Genomic DNA, 16,532 nt, shown 5'->3' with positions numbered 1-16,532 from the left:
TATTATGGAGAAAACGCTACTTCCATTCACTTTTATTGATAACTACCAATAACTTAAATAAACTTCAAAAATATTTCATGAAAGTATTTACCAATAAACAATGCAGAGCCAGCTCTAATGGAAGGCCAGGAACTTTTACCATAACTTAGAGCTGTGGTGATCATCACTGGTATTTGGTCAGTCATTTCTTCAACCTTAAGAAACATATCAGTTGATTAAAAAGAGGAAACTTCTATAGTAATATTAATTAATGATTTAGCATATTCCATGGAGGATTTAAAATTACTACTTTGCATGTGTTGTCACAGGGTATATGATAACAGAGTAGAGTAAGTTATCACTTCAAAGCTATGCTGTAGAAAACTCAGAATTTAATATGTTCCTGCATCCGGGGAGCAAGCTCGTCTAGTGTTAGAGCATGTGGCTTCAGTGCCTGAGGTCTCAGGTTCAAATCCTGCCAATCACCAATGGATTTGATCTATAATGCCGCAACCCACCAGGACTAGCCTGAAGTAATGTGAAAAACAGTTCCAAGCTAGAACTAGCGTCCTTAAGACATATAAGAAAATAATCAAATATTTTCATGAATCTGGCTGTTTTAGGCCTTTTCTGTAATTAACAGTAGTACAAGAGAATATACATTATAATACAGGTCTCACCAGTAGTTTAGCCAGCCCCAAGAAAAAATCTTGGTAGTATAGAGTAGCATCATCAATCAGATGCTGGTTCATCATTGCCTTTGTCTTCTCAGCCTCCAAAATGTTGCTGACAGCTCGTAGACTGAACTTGCACGCCTAAACAGTAAACACAGAAATGTCACTAGATATCAGAACTAGATATCTTACAACTCGTGACTGGACCCTTGTTCCAACTAAGCAATTCCTAACCATCAGTAGGAAGTCTTATGCGGGAGCAGTGTGAACCATAAAGATCTCAAAGAGTGAGAGTCTACCTATCTATCACAACCTTTGTATTTTATCTAGTCATAGAGCTATTTAGGAATGTCATTGAGATCTCTAATGAATGAATCATCTTTATTAATATCATTTAACCACAAACCTTAACTACAGACGGCTCAGAGTCACACAGATGCATGAGCAGACAAACCAAACACGCCTTGACTTGCTCTTGGAAGCCCGGAAGAGCAGAACCCCCAGAAACGGCCAGTTCTCCCAGCAGCCTCAGCGACATCGTTCGCAGCTCTATGTTCTCCTGTGACACAAACCTTATCACAACAAACCTCGGGAAATAGCGTAGGTATTACAGTACTTATAATAATTTGGCTGGATGTACTATGTTTAAAATAAGACTTCAGGCAAAATCTAGAGGTATTTTCTTACATTACTGACACTTTGAACAGGTTTGTTATAAACAGATCGTAGTGGGTTTTGTTGAAAATTATGTTTTAACTTCTTGTTGAACAATCAGATAAATGAAATTGTTAACAAAATCATGTCCTTCAATAATTTAAATATCTAAAAAATGATTTATTTATCATGATAAACCGCAGTACAACACAAAGTAAAGATAATATATATATAACTTATAAAATGTCTTATCAATAAACCATAACCAATAAGACCAATAAGATTTATCATATACTTGAATTGTTAAAAATAACATTTATTACAAAGCTATGAAATATTTACCAGTCATAAATTGTGTAGTAACTAAAATACACTTTGCAAACACCATTGTATAGAGATTCTACTCACAGTTCCACCCTCGACAATCCGACTACTTCATTTTACAAAAAAGCTCAACAAACCACAATCCACAAACGTTTTCTCAGTATACACACCCCCGTTTTATATGCGACCCCCAGCAGTTTGGAGACAGCTACCTTCTCAAAGAACGGTTTGACTCGCAGCGCCACCGCCACCTGTATGTCTCGTACGTGCGCCTGCTGTATTGTAGGTAGCACCTGCGAGAGTCCGACCATCGCCTGCAGAGCAACGTCTCCATGACACTCTGCGTCGTGATCGTCCAGGCCTTGGATTAAAGCCTCCAAGATACTCTCGCAGTGGCGCTCTCTCTGCAACAAACACAAATGATTCTATTGGAGCAGTAGTTTAGTTTTTAACAGTTATGGTTTGAAAAACTATGTTTTTTTAAGTTAATGTACTTTTAGAAGCAACAAGGTTAATTTCACAGTGATACTCTCAGTATCATACACAAATTATGGGTCCGCAAGACAAGGCATCTCATTCTATTCCATACTCACACCTTTAATTAATATTTTGTGTAAAATACACCCAGATGTGTTCCCATCTTAATTAGTAACATTTCGAACTAACTTATTTTAAATTGTATTATTGAATTCTTACAGAAAAACAAGGGAAACAAAAGACTGATTGAATAAAAAAGCACTGTAAAATAACAAAATTTGAATAATTGCTGCAGACAAGCCAAATGGCTTTTGGCTTTTGTGGCTGAATTGTATTTGTTTTGTACATTTGTATTTTTTTGAAAAAAAAATTGTAATTTTATTTTGAATACTGACTTTATACTTTTGGATATCATGCTGCTTAAAGCCTTTGCAAAACTTCTACTCAAGATGTCTTACAACAGGCCACATATATCAAATTACAATTATTTTACAGGATTATGTTAGACTTTTGTTAAACAACCATTCACAAAACAAAAAATATAATTAATCAAAAATCAAATTACAGAAGTTGAATTTATAAATCACAACTTTTTATCCTTCATCAACTATTTAAAAATAAAGTAAAAAAAACAGGCAAAAGTAAAAAAAAGAATGTTATAATCCAGCCAATTGGCATAATAAAGAGCTTGCCACATACCACAACACAATGGTTCCAATATGCAAGCTATACAAAAGACAAACTATTATACATAAACATAATATTGAGTTTGTGTTGCACATTAATTTGTAGTTACGATATAACCTGTTTGAATAAAATAGGAAAAGTAGACTCAAGTTAGTAGGCCTATTAGTAAAGTTAGTATTAATCAATTTAATCTGGCAGATATAGGACGGTGACACTGCCGGATTAGTGAAAATGCCAGATTCCTGGAATGTTATCAATAAAAACACTTAAAATACACTTAAAACCCGTCTCCGAAGATCACACGATCAGAAACAGCTATTGATATCATCGGACGACGATATTTCCGTCATCCTGGAGTCGTTGATAACGTGTAAACGTCCGCAGGAGATGTTCATGATTTTGCTGCGATCATGCATAACAATGTTGACGCTTCCATGACCACAGGAGATGTTATGACTTTGCCGCGATCGCGCAAGACGACGACGACGTTTCCGTGACCGCGGGATAGAATATGGATGTTTACACGGCTGCGGGAGATGGTAAAATTTTTGCTGTGACTGCGGAAGACAACGATAATGTCTACACGGCCGCAGGAGATAATCAGAATTTTGACGCGATCGCGGAATACCTCGGAATACCAGCGCAGGAGTGGTGCAGTGCCGGATTAGAGAGGGTCTACTGTACTAGTATTAAAACCACAAAAACTGTATTTTTTATGTTCAGTATTTATTTCAATAACCAACTTAATAACTGCGGATCGATAGCGGTACAAATTTCATGCACTATTGCGTTTCAGAACAGCTTTGATTATACGTCCATTTGAATTATCAAAGACCACTTAGCCAATGTGTAACTTAACTTTTAATTTGTATCTCTATAAGAGCTTTAATTTAAGCTTTCATTGGAGTTTCTAACTTGTCCCGTCGCTGAAATAAAGTGCCTTTACAAAAACCTTAACAGAATTTTTGTTTATTGACGAAAAATTCTAAAGCTTATAAATATTCTTTATATGTATATATTCTAATAGCTATAACAATTTCATGACGATTAGATCATTAGTTTTTTTGTTATAAAATGTTAAATTCGCCCGTTGTTGGTAAAGCGCAAAAAAGCGCGTTGGAAAAACCTGCACTTTTTTCATTCAACCCACTGAAAGGCTGAGTTGAAACTTCATATAAAATGTGAAACCAACACACATAAACGCAGAAATAAATTCGTAAAATTAAGTATGATGTAACTTGTTTTTTTGTCTATGTTTACTGGTTACGTTGCAATAGAAGCTCAAACTTGAGTATCTATACTTTTTGACCCAACAGTAGATCCTTAAGTGGTCTCATTTACTAACAAGGAGCATATTAAAGTGGGTTAATTGTAGAGATATTGTTTTTTTTTTTTTAGTTAAAGAACTAATTATATAAATTCAAGGATGTGGACCTACTTGTTGCTCATCCAGATAAGAGATGTTAGCAAGACCCTTGAGGCTGAGTCTCCTCACTAGAGCCGAGGGATCAGTCAGGGAGGCCAGTAGGTTACTGAGTACACTGTCTATCAGTACAGTTTGTCCTGCACACTGCAGCTGTATACACTGTAACATACAGGGGATACATCCAGATAAGAGATGTTAGCAAGACCCTTGAGGCTGAGTCTCCTCACTAGAGCCGAGGGATCAGTCAGGGAGGCCAGTAGGTTACTGAGTACACTGTCTATCAGTACAGATTGTCCTGCACACTGCAGCTGTATACACTGTAACATACAGGGGATACATCCAGATAAGAGATGTTAGCAAGACCCTTGAGGCTGAGTCTCCTCACTAGAGCCGAGGGATCAGTCAGGGAGGCCAGCAGGTTACTGAGTACACTGTCTATCAGTACAGTTTGTCCTGCACACTGCAGCTGTATACACTGTAACATACAGGGGATACATCCAGATAAGAGATGTTAGCAAGACCCTTGAGGCTGAGTCTCCTCACTAGAGCCGAGGGATCAGTCAGGGAGGCCAGTAGGTTACTGAGTACACTGTCTATCAGTACAGATTGTCCTGCACACTGCAGCTGTATACACTGTAACATACAGGGGATACATCCAGATAAGAGATGTTAGCAAGACCCTTGAGGCTGAGTCTCCTCACTAGAGCCGAGGGATCAGTCAGGGAGGCCAGTAGGTTACTGAGTACACTGTCTATCAGTACAGATTGTCCTGCACACTGCAGCTGTATACACTGTAACATACAGGGGATACATCCAGATAAGAGATGTTAGCAAGACCCTTGAGGCTGAGTCTCCTCACTAGAGCCGAGGGATCAGTCAGGGAGGCCAGTAGGTTACTGAGTACACTGTCTATCAGTACAGTTTGTCCTGCACACTGCAGCTGTATACACTGTAACATACAGGGGATACATCCAGATAAGAGATGTTAGCAAGACCCTTGAGGCTGAGTCTCCTCACTAGAGCCGAGGGATCAGTCAGGGAGGCCAGCAGGTTACTGAGTACACTGTCTATCAGTACAGATTGTCCTGCACACTGCAGCTGTATACACTGTAACATACAGGGGATACATCCAGATAAGAGATGTTAGCAAGACCCTTGAGGCTGAGTCTCCTCACTAGAGCCGAGGGATCAGTCAGGGAGGCCAGTAGGTTACTGAGTACACTGTCTATCAGTACAGTTTGTCCTGCACACTGCAGCTGTATACACTGTAACATACAGGGGATACATCCAGATAAGAGATGTTAGCAAGACCCTTGAGGCTGAGTCTCCTCACTAGAGCCGAGGGATCAGTCAGGGAGGCCAGTAGGTTACTGAGTACACTGTCTATCAGTACAGTTTGTCCTGCACACTGCAGCTGTATACACTGTAACATACAGGGGATACATCCAGATAAGAGATGTTAGCAAGACCCTTGAGGCTGAGTCTCCTCACTAGAGCCGAGGGATCAGTCAGGGAGGCCAGCAGGTTACTGAGTACACTGTCTATCAGTACAGTTTGTCCTGCACACTGCAGCTGTATACACTGTAACATACAGGGGATACATCCAGATAAGAGATGTTAGCAAGACCCTTGAGGCTGAGTCTCCTCACTAGAGCCGAGGGATCAGTCAGGGAGGCCAGCAGGTTACTGAGTACACTGTCTATCAGTACAGTTTGTCCTGCACACTGCAGCTGTATACACTGTAACGGATAAATCCAGATAAGAGATGTTAGCAAGACCCTTGAGGCTGAGTCTCCTCACTAGAGCCGAGGGATCAGTCAGGGAGGCCAGCAGGTTACTGAGTACACTGTCTATCAGTACAGTTTGTCCTGCACACTGCAGCTGTATACACTGTAACATACAGGGGATACATCCAGATAAGAGATGTTAGCAAGACCCTTGAGGCTGAGTCTCCTCACTAGAGCCGAGGGATCAGTCAGGGAGGCCAGCAGGTTACTGAGTACACTGTCTATCAGTACAGTTTGTCCTGCACACTGCAGCTGTATACACTGTAACATACAGGGGATACATCCAGATAAGAGATGTTAGCAAGACCCTTGAGGCTGAGTCTCCTCACTAGAGCCGAGGGATCAGTCAGGGAGGCCAGTAGGTTACTGAGTACACTGTCTATCAGTACAGTTTGTCCTGCACACTGCAGCTGTATACACTGTAACATACCATTAACAATACAAGGGTCCATTCATTTCTGCCCTTTCATAATCGTTTGAGAGTTTCTCATACCATAGAGGATGGTGATTATTTTAATTATTTATTATTTTTTTATTAATTATTATCAAGTATTACCGCGAGATGCTATTATTAAATTGAAGAGTAGGCAGGTTTTTTAACAAGGAATATCTGCCTTGAAAGTTATTCAGATCTTGATTAATATTTTAAAATACCGTAACGCCATAAAACAAATCTTTGCCTGTCAAACACAAACTTGAATGTATGGCAGAAGATGATAAAATGAACGGTAAAACTAAAACATCCACCACACAGGATGCATTTGATTTATTTATCAAAGATCAAATCATCACATGTTACTATTTTTGACGTAAGTTATGGTATAACTTACTGTACTTATGGTATAATTGGACTGTACCTCAACATTGAAGGCAGTTACGGCAGCCCTCTGAGCCTCTAATGTGCTGTCATTGTATTGACCCAGAGCTGTCAGTATCTTGGGCAGCAAATGTCCCCAGCTCTCACACACTGCCCTGTAACATTGTCATTGATCATCAAAACTTTGAATATAATGTAGTAAGTTTTACAGAATAGTTGAAAATCTTTACATTTGATTTACAGTTATTCTTCTCATCATAAAAATACTACTAGTCAAAAACTTTGCTAGATTGACCTAGCCTTTTCCAAATTATGGTGAAAATTCCATAAACAAACAATTGTGAAATTGCTTTAATACAATTAACCACCTCCATGAATTCAAGATATGGTAAACTTTATGTAAATGACAAAACACTACCTAATTTTAAAATGAGGATATTAACCCTGATATGAACTTCCGGTGGAGGTCACCCTCTGTGGCAGAGCTTAGTAAGAGAGGTCCACTTAAATAAATGGGGGATGGCTTCGGTGCAAGTTGACAGGATGGGTTAATTCTTTGCCAGTTGCACCTCATATCTTGCGTTTTGCAGCTTTTTGTAAATTCTCGCTGTGTATGTTTGTGTGTCTCCACCAAAAATTGCCGTATTGTTGTAATATGACAGTTAGTTTTTTTTTCTTGTAAAGGAGGAAAATCATATATAAAATAGCTTATAGGCAATGTTAAACCACTGAATAATGGAGATAGAATTGTGAAAACAAAATGAACGTTAGCTATTTTCACAACTAATACCTGGCGAGAGCTGGTATCATGGCCAGGAAGTAGTCTATGTTGTTGCTGCCCAGATCTATCTGTGAACATTCCAACACAGCCTCGGCGGCCGCATCACATCTGGCACACAGCAGGAAATTCTTGAAACAATCCTGCGCCACTCTGCAACATAAGACGGTGCATTATATTTAACTGCCATGCCAAAAATGGTGTAGTTACTGTTCAGTTCTTTTACCTAACATTTTTCTTTAGCCTGTTTAAAATTAATTAGAACAGCTGATGATTTTAAAATAATTTATAATATTGAACAAATAAACATGATTCTATTCTGGTTCTTCTTGTTAACATGACTTACTAATTTTTCTCTTATAATTTTCATTTATTACACACAAACACAATACAGTTACTTAGTTGCAAATCATTAAATAAGATTGGATTCGTATGACACTGTCAAAACAAGGGTGTGTAGAAACAAAAATAACTGAAGGGTGAGTTTTGAATGGATGAGACATAGTCATTGACTAGTCAGGTGGTTCTTTAGCTGGTCCAATGATTAAATGCATAACCATCAAGCTGGGCCCTATTTTTAACTATCAAAAAGGTACTGACTTAACGTAGGATCAAACCAGTTACATTTGAGACAAACACTTTAACAACTCAGCTACTGAACTTACAAGTTAGACTATTCTAAAGCTCAAAATAGTTGACGTACTTAGCTGGGTTGATCTTGTAAGCTTCTCTGTTTGGTATGAACATGGTCTTGTTTGTCCCAGGGGCATAGATGGGAGGAGTGACTCCAACGTAGGCAGCGACCACAGTAAGCAGCAAGGCAAACAGGTCAGCAAAGTGGGCAGAGGCTAGGTCGTACATGGAGGCCACCAGGAACATCTCTTTGAAGGCTGAGATAGCCTGCCACCAAACAAGTTATGGTAAGACATTGAGGATAAAATTGATGTGTCATTCTTCTGGGTAATTGCTGAGTTTTGTTAGGTTGTAAATTGATTGAGTAAAATAAGATCGTTGAAGACTTAACCTCTACAGTGTAATATCTGTACATGCTTGCCTTTTGTAAATTAATAAAGCATTAAGCTTCAACAGGTGTACAATAAGCTGTTCTAGCTGTGCTGTAATCCCATGGTTGCTTGTAAGCCTGGCCCTCTTAAAAAAAAGCTTCAACAGTAATCTATGAGACATTATCAAGATAGCTAAGTTTGAAATTTAATTGATTTTTTAAGGCTTTCCGAGGAAAACAATTATAAATAACAATCATAACTATATCACTAAAATAACATAATGCTATATTCAAAACAAAAATAATAAGTTAAATCAGTAGTTAAATCAATTAAGGTGGGTTTATTAAGAGGTAGAAAAGTGTTTTAAAATATGTTTTCTCCAGTCCAAGTTATATTAGTGCAAACAATTTTAAATGTTTAATTTTTCAAAAGGGGTGGGCAGCTTCTTTTGCCTTTGCCTGAGCACAATATCCTCAGGCCTGTGGGAGGAATGTGTTCAGCAAAGCAAGAAGTGAGCCAGTACAGTATAAGAGTGGTCTCTACAGATCAGTAGTAGCGGCACCACAACACAACCCCCATATTGATTGATTCATAGTCTGCCACGCTATCGAATGAGCCATTGACAAAACTTGACTTGACATGGGCAAAGACTTTTTTTTAATAACCATACCACCTGCATAAATAAGGTGTGCGGTTTCAATAAAGTAGACAAGATAATAGACATAGGCTTACAGCAAAAGGTAACAGAGCAGCGACTCTAGGCCGGTCGCCAGTCGTGGCTGCGTCCTCGTTGAGCAAGGCTGAGGTGTTGATGAGACGCAGGAATTGATCTGTAATGTCAGCAGCCATGGACTGGTCTGCCGCCAGGGCCTTCCAACTGTCACACACACTCCTGCCAACAAACATAGTTCATTCTATAAACTCTATTTCACATTCACCTGTCTACACTGGTAGTACGCTTATTCTGCGACAACGAGATGTGTGAACGTGAGCGCAACAATGGGCGAGTCCACCAAATCTCAGTTAACAACAATCATAACTTTTCGTCCATTAATTAACCGAAGTCATTGGTAAAATTTCTGGTGGATTTCCAACAATTATCGATAGGTGGTAAATCTATCGTTCCTGTACAAAATATCTATTGTAAATTCATCTCTTTAAAATTATACACAATAGTTTAACCGATCAACAGTGTTTTTAGAAATGTTTCCTTATTTGTTATTAGGCCTATCATAAACAAAATGAAGCCAAACTGAACTAATCTAACTTAACCTAATTGCCACAGCACAGTGTAAAAGTCTTCTTAAAAAGATCGTATGGCTTAAAAGGATTATGTATAATACAAATACACACAAACGATAGACCTATTATAGTATTATACAGTATCACCTAAAAATGATTAACAATCCAGTATATGTCTAACTACCGCTTATTCATATAGTTGTTTTAATTCCCAATCACATAAGATAAATTTGTTATAACCTAATTTAGATTAAAGAAGTAAAATATGTAAAATACTGAACATATTCGATCAGTAGTAGGTAGTTTCCAAATGGTGTGTAATATTTTCTCTGTATTATTTGATCAGTGGTCATTCCGAATGTTTATCCTTTGTAATGCGTTGAGGTCTTATGGCTTGATTTTAAACATATGCTAAGATTCTTTGTTTTGTTTACATTTACATGGTTTTTTAACCATCATAGCAACCCATAAGGCCAACTTTAAAATTTAAAAACTTTAAGTTATTTTTAAATTTTATAGGCATTATCAAAAATTGAAATTGTTTCGTCTACAACCTTCCAAACATTTGTCAAAACAACCTTGGTAAGTTTGGCTAAAATATGTTCAGCCGTTATTGAGTGATAGTGTTAGAAAGATCCTAAAGAGCTTCGATTCACTCTGCTCAATCAAGAATGTGTACTTTTAAGAAGATGAAACATGTTTCAATTGTCAAATGTCCACTCACAGATGCCAAGGTAGGGGCTGAGCCAGCAGTGTGTTGACCATGGCTTTAGGGTGGTGTTTGGCGAGCGGTAGAAGTGTGCGGACAGCCCCTGTACGACTAGTGGGGTTGAGGGCAGCCAGTCGTGTGAGTAGCAGAGCTGAAAAATTTGGTGATAATACATAGCTCAACACAGGATCTAATTAACTATCACAATAACTTAAAAGTTAAAGTATGAGAAACTATTTTAAATTTGAAATGGGTTAAATTTTCGGGCAATGGTAGATCTGTCAATCTATGTTGAATTTCCTAGGCTGTTTTTTCTCAAAAATTCATTGAATTTTTCAGACTATGTGGTGTTTTTCAGATTATGTTAAACTTTTCATTCTGTATAATTGAACCAGACAAAGAAAGTCCTAATCGCTTCCCTTTATTTGAGTATGCTTAAATTGTTCAAGGTATGTTGGTATGAGAAAAGCAGTCCAGGAATTCCTACGAAAATGGAGTTGATGGTGATAGAAAATGATGCTAAGAGAAAAACCTAGAAGATACAGAGAAGAGGGAAGAGGAACTGAGGAGGAATAGGAGGAGGAGCATTCGTTGATACCTGGTGATTTAAACAGAACGGAATACTGTTATCCAAGTGACAGCCGGTCTATGTGTAAGATTCAAATGTATACCTCGGTCTGCGGCAATGACCGCGGCGTCGCATGAACATGTTTAGTTAAATAGATTCTGTAAAAACATAAATTATACCTAATATGTCATTGATGTGGTGGTACAGTTCGCCACCCTTAGCCTGGAAGAAATGCACGAGAATGTCGCAAACAGCTTCAACATTGGCTGGCTCTAGGTCAGATAGTCCTTGTAGTACTGTATCTGCGAAGTGGTTCAACTGGTAATGGGGCAGCTTGCCAGCAACAACCTGAGGACAAAAAAAACTGTTTAGAGATTAATTTTTGATTTAATTTTTTTACAAGCATTTCTGAGGGCGTCCAAAATAAGAGATGGGTTATAGTTCGGTGGTTGAAAATATCAAAAACAAAGTTCCAAATACCATTTTGTTATTGATGGAGATTGGGACACAATGGGCTGTATTTTAACCCAAATAAGAGTGTAGAATGGCTAATATTACTTGTGTTACTAAAGCCATGTTTCCACCAGAGTTTGCAACAGAATAATTTATACTTTCTTTTACAATAATTATTGCCTGGGTAAACAGGGATTACAAAAGGGCTGTTAACATATTTGTCCTACTTCTTGTAAAATTCTAAATTATTGTTGTAAACACTAAAAATGTATTTTCTCTCTTTTTGGATTTCAGCAAAGTTTTGTTGAAATATATATTGTAAACCCCGATATAATGAGGCTTTGGATCAACTGTTTTTAACCATTAAAATTTATGAAAAGCCTAACAATCAAAGGGCAGTTAGATCCAGTTAAAACCATCAAAAGTTTCTCACTTTTCTCTGGTCTAATAATAACAATAACAAAATTTTCGGTTATTATTACTAAATACTTTTAAGACTGTTATTTAGGTTTAAGTAAGGACTCTTGTTATAAGAATAATGACAAGCTACGTGTAAATATGATAGAAATACCCTGGCAACATTTTTACTACCAGGCAAACACTATAACCACTCAGCAACTATCAATCAGTAACAAGACTGACTCACACATGACATACATCATGCCCTTCATGTTACCTTGGCCAGCTGTTCATTGACGGAGGCACTGTTTGTGTTCATGCTTGCAAAAGCAGCTTCAAGTTCTGAGTCACTGATGCTTTGGCCCTCGTACTTGGCGGAGATGAGGAGTATTAGACGAGCACATTCTCTTGCACACGCCTGCACTTGTGTGTCCTCGTCCAGACAACGCAGTACTGCGCGCCCCATCAGCACACCCGCCTGGTTGAACTTACTGGGGTTCTGTGGAAGCAAAGTCGGTTAAACCACTTATCTAATGTAAGGTTGGTTGTCAGAAATGTGGATATCTATTTTAATTTTAAGAAGAGGTGGTTTATGTGTCAACGTTTCTTTTATTAAAAACAAAAACACAAAAAACTACAGAACCAACTAATCTGAAATTTTTATATTAAAGTAGATCATGAACTAAGTCCACAAACAGCACTATTATTTGCTTCCAAATCCCTCAGATAGGCTTTTTTTTTTTGTATAATTACAAGTGTTGATGTTGAGAGTTTATTGTGTAGCAATTTATCTTCATGAATTATTTACCAAACAGTGAACCAGAAAAAAATCAAAATTTAATTCATGTCATCTTCACATTATTGTACGTATAAATGTTCATTTAATTTTATTTCCAAAATGTTCAAAATCATCCCTGTGAAAACTAAACTCCTTCATTCGCAGATTTAAAAAATTCAAAATCATTAACAACACTTGGTTTGGATCAGTTTTGATTTGATTCTCAACATTTTCAAACAACTATCCCTATGATATTCAATCACAGTCACAAACAAATCCAAATGATTTACGCCATCAGTAACAAATTACAACTACATAACATTAATCACACTTGGTAAAGTCACAGAACACGTACGCTAGAGTGTCTAGGGTCAGTCACAGGCTTCATTAAGTTATGGAAAATATAGCACCAGATATATTTCTGTTGATTATAAAAATCGTAGCTCACTTCATATCCGAATGTCATGTGGTGGTAATAGGCCTGCAGGGTTATCCTGAGAATGTAGACGGCCGCAGATCGTTGTTGTACGTTGCGTTGGATCAACCAAGGCTCCAGCATGGTAGATATGTCGTCTAAAGTGGCCGGAGAAATGTCGTCTATGAGCAGCTCTTCAACCAGGAGACCTGCAAAGAAAATGAGACAGTGTCAGGAGGGTTGTCTGTGATTAGGGTCTTCAACACACTCCTGTCAGCTAACTTGCCTTGCTTTACTAAAAGCTCTCACCACAGAAGTTGGAACCAGATATAAATCTGTGGGAGTAGTAAAGAACACAGAGCTTGTGACAGGTTTGAACTAGATTGTTCCGTCTTCATGGGAGCTTCCAAGACATTAAATTAGAGAGAAATTTGAATATACTTTTTCAGTAACATACCTTCATTATGAGAGTAAATGTCTTACTCTGTTCATTCATAGGCCTGCTAAATTCAAAGGCTAATAAGTTTACTTTTACTTTTAGTCAAAAGTATAATCTGTCTCTGCAGAAATGGGTTTTTTCTGCTATATGAATCTTGAAAATTTGTTTTAACATTTTTATGAGGTTATGAAAGGAAAGGTTAAATAGTGATGCTTTGTATCATAAAAATATGCAAGTAATTTTCAATGATCACATAATAACACATACAGGAAAAAAATTGCTTAAGTGCTGTTAACACGTGTTTTTCTCCTTGCAAATAATTTTTCCTACAGTCACCCGACAAAGTTGGCTTCCTTGTACTGTTTATAGTACAGAAAGCTGCTAATTGCTGCATATTTATACTTTGCCGTACGGTTTATACTTTGCCGCACATCAGGATTCCAACGAAACAACACAAAACAGCGTGGATCTATTATGCACGTAATCCGTGTACGCTTGGAAATAGGTTGGCAACACTTAAAGATAATAATACTATGAGCAGCTGATTGACTATTATAACTACGATTTAACCTGTCATTTCGTGTTTATAGTTTCGGTATTTCTGAACTGAATGGACTTTTCTTTTAGACGTTTTTAAAACATTCCTACGATCTTAATAAACAAGAAAATACCTTTAAAGCATTTTTTTAGGCACGGAAACCACTTCAAATTACAAAAACATACGGAACTATATTCTCAAAACGCGTAGCACATTTCTTGCCGAGGAAAAATAGCGGAGTGATACGGACCGCGGGTACTACTTTCTCTAGGGCACCATTTGTGTTGCCAGCTGAACCTAAAAACGTGTTGTATAGTGTTTGAAAGACTAATTATTTATATGCTTTAAAGTGACTGTAGGAAAAATATAATGTGTAACACGAGTGAAAAAGGCCTTTGCTGCACTCGAGATCATTCCGGTAAACATTGCTCTCGTGTGCAGCAAAGTGCCACTTTCACCACTAGTTACACAAATAACTATTATGTTACCACATGATTATGTATTTAGGTATGCAGTAATAGACTAATCATAGGTGGTTACTGTTATTGTATGAAATATCATTACCCAAATTCTTAATGATTGGATTGCAGTCTGGAGGCTTTTCTTCTGCATTATTCTCACCGTTTTCTGCAGCAAAGACCCGGTCAAAACAGGAGCAAAGAAGCTTTGACCTGAACTCTGTCGTTATTTCTGGTGGTAGCTTACTGTTTATATGAAGGAAATTAAAAATATACTGACTTAAATTGCAGTACTTACATTAAGTTATTACTATCTTATGGCCAATGTTATTTTTGTGTGGAAATTAGTTTTTATTTGAGGCTCTAAACAAGCGCAACACAGGTAAAAAATATGTCGTGCCATAGAATTAGTTCTCAATATTTTGATTACAATCTCACTCACTAACTACAGTAACTTCCATTGCATACCTAACATGTGGTCACAACTTATACAAAGATTAACACACACAGACAAAATCGATTAAAATCCCCTCTTCCATCTTTTTAAACAACACCCAAAACAATATCTATATAAATAAAATTAGAGTTTTGTCTGTACATTGCTTAGAATAATGAACTTTTTGGTTATTTTTACATTTCATAGGTCAGAGAAACCGAATCAAACCTTATCTCAATTTCTGTCTGTCTGTCTGTCTGTCTGTCTGTCTGTCTATCTGTCATTCTCTTGGTAACGCTAAAATACGCACTTTATTACAACTACTCCTCAATAACTATAGCACTGTCCCGCCTGAAACTTATTTTCCAAATACTATACATATATGAGATGGTTTTAGACGTATTTCATCGAATATGAGACAGTTAGATATTTAACAGTAAACCCTTGAAAATCAAGTTTTTGTCGATTTTTGACGTGGAATTTCTGGAAGCCCATGTTAACCTTATGAGAAATGAAATTATTGAATCTTAACAGCTGTTTCAATTAAACAAGTTGGTTCTGTTCTGTGATGTTCAATAGCATTAAAGTTACAAGGATTACCAACAGGGTGCAGCACTAGCACTATTATTTCTTTTACATTTATGACAACAGCTAATTTGCAACCTGGAGGCGAGTGAGCGTAGCGAACGAGCTAACCTGAAGGCAAGTGAGCGTAGCGAACGAGCTAACCTGAAGGAAAGTGAGCGCAGCGAACGAGCTCCAACATACAGGTGAGTGAGCGTAGCGAACGAACTTCAACCAGGACGTGATTGAGCCATGCAAACGAGATCAGATAGTAAAAATAAAAGTAAGCCTACCGTTATAGGATCGACCGGCAGACACAGAGGTAATTTAACCTTTTATTGATTGTCATACCGATCCGGAACAACAAAAAACAACATAAAATGAAGCTATGTATAATAGTTTGGCCAGCATATCTTAAAATATGCAAACCAACTGCTGTTCGTTATATAAGAAGGTTTCAACTGAATATTATAAGATCCCCGTGCGTAGAACGGGTACACAGCTAGTTTCCTATAAAAACACTTTAAACTCTGACAAAAAAAATCCTTTTTCCATATTTCACATCTACTGAGAAAAGGTTAAATAAAAAATCTTTACTAACAAAAAAAGTTAAAACAAGAAATGTTATTTTACGACTGCAGGACAAAGGATACACCACAGCGGCTGTGACCTTCAGCAACAGTGGGTCGGGGGAAGAGCTGTTGATCAATGAGAGTAGAGTGTTGAGTAGGAGATCCCGGGACTTGAGGTTCTCCGAGTACGTGTCTCGGTGACGGTCTAGTGTGTCTGCAATGTTCGCGATCGTGTGTAGAGTGGCCTCTCGAGCAGCTGGGTCCTGTTGACAGATACAAGAGGGTACTGTTTAAACTAGAGTAGAAGCTATAGATATTTAGAGTATTTATATTTTTCAATTAGATATTATAGAA

The 16,532-nt window shown here is 37.6% G+C and overlaps 1 protein-coding gene across 1 annotated transcript in view; it reads right to left on the bottom strand.

Moving 5' to 3' along the window:
* Positions 1–16,532, bottom strand: part of LOC129000578 (maestro heat-like repeat-containing protein family member 1) — a 45,270-nt gene that overhangs the window by 3,587 nt on the left and 25,151 nt on the right. Inside the window, exons 16-38 of the mRNA XM_054427539.1 lie at positions 16,260–16,441; positions 14,713–14,852; positions 13,205–13,380; positions 12,256–12,477; positions 11,306–11,474; positions 10,574–10,709; positions 9,340–9,499; positions 8,307–8,503; positions 7,616–7,756; positions 6,866–6,980; positions 6,281–6,427; positions 6,022–6,111; positions 5,814–5,960; positions 5,498–5,644; positions 5,182–5,328; positions 4,866–5,012; positions 4,550–4,696; positions 4,234–4,380; positions 2,808–2,834; positions 1,844–2,035; positions 1,060–1,212; positions 660–794; positions 92–194 (exon numbers count right to left, since the gene is read on the bottom strand). Coding sequence (XP_054283514.1) covers positions 92–194; positions 660–794; positions 1,060–1,212; positions 1,844–2,035; positions 2,808–2,834; positions 4,234–4,380; positions 4,550–4,696; positions 4,866–5,012; positions 5,182–5,328; positions 5,498–5,644; positions 5,814–5,960; positions 6,022–6,111; positions 6,281–6,427; positions 6,866–6,980; positions 7,616–7,756; positions 8,307–8,503; positions 9,340–9,499; positions 10,574–10,709; positions 11,306–11,474; positions 12,256–12,477; positions 13,205–13,380; positions 14,713–14,852; positions 16,260–16,441 — 3,367 coding nt within the window. The remainder of the gene's footprint in view (positions 1–91; positions 195–659; positions 795–1,059; positions 1,213–1,843; positions 2,036–2,807; positions 2,835–4,233; positions 4,381–4,549; positions 4,697–4,865; positions 5,013–5,181; positions 5,329–5,497; positions 5,645–5,813; positions 5,961–6,021; positions 6,112–6,280; positions 6,428–6,865; positions 6,981–7,615; positions 7,757–8,306; positions 8,504–9,339; positions 9,500–10,573; positions 10,710–11,305; positions 11,475–12,255; positions 12,478–13,204; positions 13,381–14,712; positions 14,853–16,259; positions 16,442–16,532) is intronic.

This window comes from Macrosteles quadrilineatus, unplaced genomic scaffold (genome assembly GCF_028750875.1).
Source record: "Macrosteles quadrilineatus isolate MER2022 unplaced genomic scaffold, UCM_ALF_1.0 Scaffold_8__2_contigs__length_117827958, whole genome shotgun sequence".
In the NCBI taxonomy this organism is placed as follows: domain Eukaryota; kingdom Metazoa; phylum Arthropoda; class Insecta; order Hemiptera; family Cicadellidae; genus Macrosteles; species Macrosteles quadrilineatus.
This window is presented reverse-complemented; position numbering and strand designations above follow the sequence as displayed.